Source organism: Coregonus clupeaformis, chromosome 30 (genome assembly GCF_020615455.1).
Source record: "Coregonus clupeaformis isolate EN_2021a chromosome 30, ASM2061545v1, whole genome shotgun sequence".
In the NCBI taxonomy this organism is placed as follows: domain Eukaryota; kingdom Metazoa; phylum Chordata; class Actinopteri; order Salmoniformes; family Salmonidae; genus Coregonus; species Coregonus clupeaformis.
In genome coordinates this window covers 31,930,211-31,940,195 of record NC_059221.1, presented here as the reverse complement: position 1 = coordinate 31,940,195, position 9,985 = coordinate 31,930,211, and the positions used below count along the sequence as shown (strand labels likewise).

The 9,985-nt window shown below is 50.3% G+C and overlaps 1 protein-coding gene across 1 annotated transcript; it reads left to right on the top strand.

The window, feature by feature from the left end:
* On the top strand, window positions 1-9,985 carry irf10 (interferon regulatory factor 10). Its single transcript, XM_041855943.1, has 8 exons — window positions 1-433; window positions 6,707-6,902; window positions 7,018-7,094; window positions 7,265-7,316; window positions 7,411-7,515; window positions 7,749-8,135; window positions 8,606-8,724; window positions 9,030-9,985. The coding sequence occupies exons 1-8, from the start codon at window positions 260-262 to the stop codon at window positions 9,162-9,164; spliced, it is 1,245 nt and encodes a 414-aa protein (XP_041711877.1). The 5' UTR covers window positions 1-259; the 3' UTR covers window positions 9,165-9,985.

The following is a 9,985-nucleotide window of genomic DNA, read 5'->3' as shown; positions in this document are numbered from 1 at the left end:
TTCTACAGTGCATGAGGATTACTTTCATGGGCACATTTCCATGGTCATATTCGGTGTGCTGAAATGAATAATGGAAAATATTGATATAGCCTAACTGAAATATAGACATTTTATTTTGATTAATAATTTTGTATTTGAATATTATAGTCTATGTGCAAAGAGGGATCTTGTGAATAGGCTTACTTGTGGTATCTACACATGCAAGAACAACTTTTAGATTTTTTGGTAGTAGCCTATTCGTTTCATATGTATTTTAAAGATGGAGGAGCCGGTCAAGAAAATGCATTTGAGAGAGTGGCTGATAGCGCAGATAGACAGCGGAAAGTATGCAGGACTCACCTGGGAGAACGAAGACAAAACGATGTTCAGGATCCCATGGAAACATGCGGCTAAACATGACTATAGTCTGAACGAAGATGCAGCACTATTCAAGGTTAGAATGTATATTGTTTCTATAAACCTTTTTACACAAGATTGTGTACAACATGGTCAAACAGAGACCCCTCAGGAGCCATGTAATACCAACATATTTAGGTGTCAAGGTATTGTTGAGGATACAGTGGCAAGCAATACATTGTGTCAAGTCCAATTTAACTTAATAGATTGATCAATGTAATTGATATAGACCTAATTAATGCATTGATTTGGATGTCCATGTGCATATCAGTGCATATGTTGCTCTTCCTCTATTTTTTATTTTTCACCTTTATTTAACCAGATAAGCCAGTTGTGAACAAGTTCTCATTTACAACTGCGACCTGGCCAAGATAAAGCAAAGCAGTGCGATAAAAACAACAACACAGAGTTACATATGGGGTAAACAAAACATAAAGTCAAGAATACAACAGAAAATATATATACAGTGTGTGCGAATGTAGTAAGTTATGGAGGTAAGCCAATAAATAAATAGGCCATAGTGCAAAAATAGTTACAATTTCGTAATTAACACTGGAATGATAGATGTGCAAAAGATGATGTGCAAATAGAGATACTGGGGTGCAAATTAGCAAAATAAATAACAATATGGGGATGAGGTAGTTGGGTGGTGTGACACTCTGGCTCTAGGACTTTTGTATGTGAGCTAGAGTGTATGTTGTTTTGTTGGGGATTTGGGTGTTTTTCTATGTTGGTAGTTCTGTCGGGTGTATTTCTATGTTTGCAGGTCTGTGGGTTGTTTTTCTAGGTGTTGTATGTTGTGGTCAATGACTCCCAATCGGAGGTAACGAGTGTCAGCTGTCGGCTCGTTATCTCTGATTGGGAGCCATATTTAAACTGTCAGTTTTCACCTTTGTTTTGTGGGTTATTGTTCCAAGTTCAGTGTATTGTTACGTTAGGACTTCACTATCGTCTTTTGTTGTTTTTACGTGGTTGCTTTATAAATAAAGTCATCATGTTCACTCCACGCGCTGCGTATTGGTCCGCTCCTTCCGACGATCGTGACAGAATAACCCACCATAAAGGAACCAAGCAGCGCGTCCAGGAACAAAGGGTCTGGACATGGAAGGAACTGGTGGAAGGTAAAGGGTCCTGGACTTGGGAGGAGATCCTAGATGGTATGGATCGCCGACCATGGAACGAGACGGTGGAGAGGCGTCGGCGAGAGGAGCAACGGCATCAGCAGGGCCATCATCGTCGGAAGGACGAGAGGCAACCCCAAGAAATTTTTGGGGGGCACATGGCTTGGGCGACGGAGCAGCAGGAGGCTGCCACAAGGCAGAGTCAGAGGGCTGCCAGGTTAAGGGGGCTGACGGAGGCAGAGAAGGGACGGATTCAGTGGGCTACCAGGTCAAGGGGGGCAACTGGGTAAAGCAGGGAAGGAAAGCGTTGAGGCACGGCGTGAGGTACTGGGGTGTGTAACCAGTTCGGTCCGGCCCGTTCCTAGTCCCGTGGTGCAGCCAGTAGTGTGTGTTCCCGCACGGTACGGCCTGTTCCGGTCCCTCGCACTAAGGATACGGTGCGCGTCGCCAGCCCAGCCCGGCCTGTTCCTACTCCTCGCACCAGGGATACGGTGCGCCGCTAACCCGGCCTGGCCTGTTCCGGCCACTCGCACCAGGGGATACGGTGCGCGTCGCCAGCCCAGCCCGGCCTGTTCCTACTCCTCGCACCAGGGATACGGTGCGCTCGCCAACCCGGCCCGGCCTGTTCCGGCCACTCGCACCAGGGATACGGTGCGCGTCGCCAGCCCAGCCCGGCCTGTTCCTACTCCACGCACCAGGGATACGGTGCGCCGCCAGCCCGGCCCGGCCTGTTCCGGCCACTCGCACCAGGGATACGGTGCGCGTCGCCAGCCCAGCCCGGCCTGTTCCTACTCCACGCACCAGGGATACGGTGCGCTCGCCAGCCCGGCCCGGCCTGTTCCGGCCACTCGCACCAGGGATACGGTGCGCGTCGCCAGCCCCGCCCGGCCTGTTCCTGCTCTCCGCACTAGGCGTTATGGGAGTCCCCAGGGTCCAGCATGCCCTGTTCCGGCTCCCCGCACTAGGCGTTATGGGAGACCCCAGGGTCCAGCATGCCCTGTTCCGGCTCCCCGCACTAGGCGTTATGGGAGTCCCCAGGGTCCAGCATGCCCTGTTCCGGCTCCCCGCACTAGGCGTTATGGGAGTCCCCAGGGTCCAGCATGCCCTGTTCCGGCTCCCCGCACTAGGCGTCATGTGCGTTCCCAGGGTCCAGCAAGCCCTGTTGCTTCTCTCCGCACTAGCCCTGAGATGCGTGTCCTCAGCCCGGTACCTCCTGTTCCGGCACCACGCACCAGGCCTACGATGCGCCTCAGACGGCCAGAGTCTGCCGTCTGCCCAACGGGGCCTGAACTGTCCGTCTGCCCAACGCCGTCTGAACTGTCCGTCTGCCCAACGGGGCCTGAACTGTCCGTCTGCCCAACGCCGTCTGAACTGTCCATCTGCCCAACGCCGTCTGAACTGCCCGTCTGCCCAACGGGGCCTGAACTGTCCGTCTGCCCAACGCCGTCTGAACTGCCCGTCTGCCCAACGCCGTCTGAACTGCCCGTCTGCCCAACGGGGCCTGAACTGTCCGTCTGCCCAACGCCGTCTGAACTGCCCGTCTGCCCAACGCCGTCAGAGCCTTCCGCCAGACAGGATCAGCCAGAGCCTTCTGCCAGACAGGATCAGCCAGAGCCTTCCGCCAGACAGGATCAGCCAGAGCCTTCCGCCAGACAGGATCAGCCAGAGCCTTCTGCCAGACAGGATCAGCCAGAGCCTTCTGCCAGACAGGATCAGCCAGAGCCTTCTGCCAGACAGGATCAGCCAGAGCCTTCTGCCAGACAGGATCAGCCAGAGCCTTCTGCCAGACAGGATCAGCCAGAGCCTTCTGCCAGACAGGATCAGCCAGAGCCTTCCGCCAGACAGGATCAGCCAGAGCCTTCCGCCAGCCAGGATCCGCCAGAGCCGTCCAGCCAGGATCCGCCTGAGCCAGCCAGCCAGGATCTGCCCCTCAGTCCGGTGCTGCCCTTTAGTCAGGTGCTGCCCCTTGCCCGGTGCTGCCCCTTGGTCCGGTGCTGCCCCTTAGTCCGGTGCTGCCACTTAGTCCGGTGCTGCCCCTTAGTCAGGTGCTGTCCCTTAGTCCGGTACTGCCTACTAAGCAGTTTGTGACTGTGGTGGGGTGGGGATCACGACCGGGGCCAGAGCCACCACCGTGGACAGACGCCCACCCAGACCCTCCCCTAGAGCGTATGCTGGTGCGCCCGGAGTGCGCACCTTTAGGGGGGGGTACTGTGACACTCTGGCTCTAGGACTTTTGTATGTGAGCTAGAGTGTATGTTGTTTTGTTGGGGATTTGGGTGTTTTTCTATGTTGGTAGTTCTGTCGGGTGTATTTCTATGTTTGCAGGTCTGTGGGTTGTTTTTCTAGGTGTTGTATGTTGTGGTCAATGACTCCCAATCGGAGGTAACGAGTGTCAGCTGTCGGCTCGTTATCTCTGATTGGGAGCCATATTTAAACTGTCAGTTTTCACCTTTGTTTTGTGGGTTATTGTTCAAAGTTCAGTGTATTGTTACGTTAGGACTTCACTATCGTCTTTTGTTGTTTTTACGTGGTTGCTTTATAAATAAAGTCATCATGTTCACTCCACGCGCTGCGTATTGGTCCGCTCCTTCCGACGATCGTGACAGGTGGGCTAATTTCAGAATGGCTGTGTACAGGTGCAGTGATCGGTAAGCTGCTCTGACAACTGACGCTTAAAGTTAGTGAGGGAGAAATGAGTCTCCAGCTTCAGAGATTTTTGCAGTTCGTTCTAGTCATTGGCAGCAGAGAACTGAAAGGAATGGCGGCCAAAGGAGGTGTTGGCTTTGGGGATGACCAGTGAGATATACCTGCTGGAGCGCAGACTACGGGTGGGTGTTGCTATGGTGACCAGTGAGCTAAGATAAGACAGGGATTTGCCTAGCAGTGATTTATAGATGACCTGGAGCCAGTGGGTTTGGCTACGAATATGTAGTGAGGGCCAGCCAACAAGAGCGTACAGGTCACAATGGTGGGTAGTATATGGGGCTTTGGTGACAAAACAGATGGCACTGTGATAGACTACATCCAATTTGCTGAGTAGAGTGTTTTTTTGTAAATGACATCGCCGAAGTCAAGGATCGGTAGGATAGTCAGTTTTACGAGGGCATGTTTGGCAGCATGAGTGAAGGAGGCTTTGTTGCGAAATAGGAAGCCGATTCTAGATCTAACTTTTGATTGGAGATGCTGAATGTGAGTCTGGAAGGAGAGTTTACAGTCTAACCAGACACCTATGTATTTGTAGTTGTCCACATACTCTAGGTCAGACCCGCCGAGAGTAGTGATTCTAGTCGGGTGGGCGGGTGCAAGCAGCGTTCGGTTGAAGAGCATGCATTTAGTTTTACTAGTGTTTAAGAGGAAGTTGGAGGCTACGGAAGGAGTGTTGTATGGTGTTGAAGCTCATTTGGAGGTTTGTTAACACAGTGTCCAATGAAGGGCCAGATGTATACAAAATGGTGTCATCTGCATAGAGGTGGATCTGAGAGTCACCAGCAGCAAGAGCGACATCATTGATATACACAGAGAATAGAGTCGGCCCGAGAATTGTACCCTGCGGCACCCCCATAGAGACGGCCAGAGGTCCAGACAACAGGCCCTCCGATTTGACACATTGAACTCTATCTGAGAAGTAGTTGGTGAACCAGGCGAGGCAGTCATTTGAGAAACCAAGGCTATTTAGTCTGCCAATAAGAATGCGGTGGTTGACAGAGTCGAAAGCCTTGGCCATGTCGATGAAGACGGCTGCGCAGTACTGTCTTTTATCGATCGTGGTTATAATATCGTTTAGGACCTTGAGCGTGGCTGAGGTGCACCCATGACCAGCTCGGAAACCGGATTGCATAGCGGAGAAGGTACGGTGGGATTCGAAATGGTCGGTGATCTGTTTGTTAACTTGGCTTTCAAATACTTTCGAAAGGCAGGGCAGGATGGATATAGGTCTGTAACAGTTTGGATCTAGAGTGTCACCCCCTTTGAAGAGGGGGATGACCGCGTCAGCTTTCCAATCTCTGGGGATCTCAGACGTTACGAAGGAGAGGTTGAACAGGCTAGTAATAGGGGTTGCGACAATTTCGGTGGCTAATTTTAGAAAGAAAGGGTCCAGATTGTCTAGCCCAGCTGATTTGTAGGGGTCCAGATTTTTCAGCTCTTTCAGAACATCAGCTGTCTGAATTTGTGTGAAGGAGAAGCGGGGGGGCATGGGCAAGTTGCAGCGGAGGGTGCAGAGCTGGTGGCCGGGGTAGTGGTAGCCAGGTGGAAAGCATGGCCAGCCGTAGCAAAATGCTTGTTGAAATTCTCGATTATTGTAGATTTATCAGTGGAGGAGGTGCTCTTATTTTCCATGGACTTTACAGTGGCCCAAAACGTTTTGGAGTTAGTGCTACAGGATGCAAATTTCTGTTTGAAAAAGCTAGCCTTTGCTTTCCTAACTGATTGTGTATATTGGTTCCTGACTTCCCTGAAAAGTTGCATATCGCGGGGGCTGTTCGATGCTAATGCAGTACGCCACAGGATGTTTTTGTGCTGGTCAAGGGCAGTCAAGTCTGAGGAGAACAAGGGGCTATATCTGTTCTTAGTTCTGAATTTTTTGAATGGGGCATGCTTATTTAAGATTGAGAGGAAAGCACTTTTAAAGAACAACCAGGCATCCTCTACTGACGGAATGAGGTCAATATCCATCCAGGATACCTGGGCCAGGTCAATTAGAAAGGCCTGCTCGCTAAAGTGTTTTAGGGAGCGTTTGACAGTGATGAGGGGTGGTCGTTTGACCGCGGACCCATTACGGACGCAGGCAATAAGGCAGTGATCGCTGAGATCCTGGTTGAAGACAGCGGAGGTGTATTTAGAGGGTAAATTTGTCAGGAGTATATCTATGAGGGTGCCCATGTTTACAGATTTGGGGTTGTACCTGGTAGGTTTGTTGATAATTTGTGTGAGATTGAGGGCATCTAGTTCAAATTGTAGGTTGGCCGGGGTGTTAAGCATATCCCAGTTTAGGTCACCGAGCAGTACGAACTCTGAGGATAGATGGGGGGCAATCAGTTCACATATGGTGTCCAGGGCACAGCTATGTTCATCAGCCATAAACGTACTCTGTGTTTCTCTTTTGGCACTCATATCCTTCTTTTTATGTGTTTGTGTATGTGTGTGTGTGTGTGTGTGTGTGTGTTTATGTGTGTGTTTCCCCTTACCAGGCGTGGGCAGTGTATAAGGGGAAGTATTGGGAGGGGAGGGACAAGGCAGATCCCACCACCTGGAAAACTCGTCTCCGCTGTGCCCTCAACAAGAGCACAGACTTCATGGAGGTCCCAGAGCGCAGCCAGTTAGACGTATCCGAGCCCTACAAGGTCTACCACATTCAGGCAGAGCCAGAGACAGGCAGAGACTCAGGTACCAGTAGCTGCAATTTCCAGTCTCCTCATGAAGCTCTAGTCTAGAGAGCTCAGAGCCCTTTATGGGTTAAAAGTGTGATTATTTACTCTCTATTCCGCCTTCTCTCTCTCAGAATCTCCTCAGACTGAGAGTCCTCAGACCAGCCACTCCAGTGCTCCCCTGAGGAACACCGTCACACACTATCCACAGGTAACATGGCAGGTTTTCTCTTCAATGATGTGTGGCAGATGTATAGTTGCTGCCATCTAGAGGACAATGGTTGCAACAACTCTACATTTACATAGGAATCAAGTGTTGCACATTTGCACTGAATGTTCTGTAAATCAGATGATTTGCTGTAAATATGTGTGTCCCCTCAGTTTGGCTGCCATAGGGAATCAGAGGTCAGGGATAGAAGAGTCAACTCCAGCGGTCAGTATCAGCCTCCATGCACTTGTGACTGGTAGCTGAATAACTGAACAATGTTGAGTCAGATATATTTGTGTGTGTGTTCTCTCCCATCTAGAGGGCTTGGAAGGGGACCATGTGTACTACTGGTCCAACACAGGGACTCCCCAGAGGGACAGCTCTGCTCCTCTCTCCATAGTCGGCCCTACACCACAGATCTCTGGTAAGACAACCCATACACTGCAGGGTCATTCAAACTAGAGCCTGGAGGGTCGCAGTAGTGCTGGCATAGCCGCAGGAAGTAGGGGTGCTGAGGGTACTGCAGCCCCCCTGAAAAATCGGAATAGAAAAATACTACTTCCCGCGGTTTTCTCTTCTACCTGGGTGGTTGATGCTTGATTGATTAATTAGTGTGTGTGTGTGTTTGTTTGCGTCTGTGTGTGTGTGTGTGTCCAGACTTGCGTGTGCGGGTGTGTCTGTTCTACCAGGGCCAGCTGGTTGTGGATGTAACCACCAGCACCCCAGACGGCTGTTTCCTCCTGCAGGGACAGGTCCCCCTGGGGAACGAGAGGATCTATGGACCCTGCACAGCCCAACAGGTCCCCTTCCCCCCTCCAGGGGTCATCCCCCTGCCCCTGGGCATCGCTGAGGCCATGGGCCGCCTGCTGCCCCACCTGGAGAGGGGCGTCCTGGTGTGGGTGGCTCCAGATGGGGTGTTTATCAAGAGGTTCTGCCAGGGCAGGGTGTACTGGAGTGGCCCTCTGGCCCAACACGCAGACAGGCCCAACAAACTGGACAGGGAGAGGACCTGCAAGCTGCTGGACACACCTATATTTCTGAAGGGTAGGGTCTTTACTAAAGCAACTTTTGTGTAGCAAACAGATGTGACATGGTGAGATGGTGAACCTAGTTCCCTATCCATTCCTCTCATATTCTCGCTCTCCATTTCTCCATCCCTCCCCTTCTGTCCCTCCATCCCTCTCCTTATCTCTCTCTCTATCCCTCCCCTTCTGTACCTCCATCCCTCTCCTTATCTCTCTCTATCCCTCCCCTTCTGTCCCTCCATCCCTCTCCTTATCTGTCTCTCTATCCCTCCCCTTCTGTACCTCCATCCCTCTCCTTATCTCTCTCTCCATCCCTCCCCTTCTGTACCTCCATCCCTCTCCTTCTCTCTCTCTATCCCTCCCCTTCTGTACCTCCATCCCTCTCCTTATCTCGCTCTATCTCTCCCCTTCTGTCCCTCCATCCATCTCCTTCTCTCTCTCTATCCCTCCCCTTCTGTCGCTCCATCCCCTCCTTATCTCTCTCCACAGAGCTCCAGGACTATATCCAGGGGGCGGGACCCAAACCTCGCTATGAAATTGACCTCTGCTTTGGAGAGGAGTTTCCCGACGCCAGCCAACCGAAAACCAGGAAGCTGATCATTGCACAGGTGGCTAATGGGGGGTCAGGAGTCACTGTGGATTAGGGAATTCCTGTGCTACATACAGCAACTGAACCTTTACTGAACCTTACGCAGTACAGTATGTTGATTTTGAAATGACGTTTTAGTCTATACATTGTTATTATATTGTTATATAGTATTAATATGAAAAAAACATAACATTTGGAACGTTTTTCACTCTATCAATCCAGGTCTTTCCTTGCCAGTCGAGCAGCAAATAGCAGGTATTCCAGCTACCATCAGAGGTCCTCGTAGTCATAGTCAGTGACACTGTCTTCCTGTCTGGTGTGCAGGTGGTGCCCCTGTTTGCTGTCAACCTACTGCATAGATGCCAGACTGTGGAGACAGAGGGGAGACCACGCCTTCACACACACAACACCATGGGGGAAGAGGAAGAGGGTCAGCCACACCCACTGCCCCAGCGGTGAGGAGCCCAGGACCCCCTCTGAGTAACCCCTGGGGAACATCACCTGTCCCCCCTGGCGCCCCCCTCCTGTCCCAGCCTAGCCAGCCATGATGAGGGGTGAGTGGAGACTCGAGACACCCAAAGAGGGTCAGGGTAGGCTTAGTGCATGCCCTGTAGACAGCATCATATGCCTCAACCTTAAGAGCACAGTGAACAAGATAATACGACACAGATAGGGGCAAGTATGCTTGGAACAGATATTTCTCACATAGTTTTCTTAAAGATAATCTGCAGTTGCTACATCCATAAAAGAAATAGAGAAAAAAGTATGATATGTACCCAATGATTATTGAAGAATATAACTTATAAATGCCTCATGACGTTAGATCAACTGTCATACCCCATCAAAACCCAAAATATAAGCTTGTTTTACTCCAATGTTTGTAAACAAAGTACATGTAAACATACACTGTTTAGCCTCAAAACATTGTTAAAACTATAATGTTGATATCATGGATGGTCAGTCCTCGCATCCATAGCACTGTCTATGAATTTGAGAGTGGTTACATTCCTCCAGCCCCATCCCTCAGCTTTTTACCGAAACAGTGGCGGCGAAAACACTTTGTTATTGTAATGTAATCTACAGAGAAAGTAATAATTTTGTCAGTATATGTTTGACATCTTTCGTCATTATGTTTTTTCATTTACTGTATTAATGGATTGTTTGAGTATGTTTGTACAGTATCTTGTACAATGTGAAAAACGTACATTTACCTCATAATCAACTTGTGATTGCAATGTACAGTGCATTCGGAAAGTATTCAGACCCCTTGACTTTTTTCA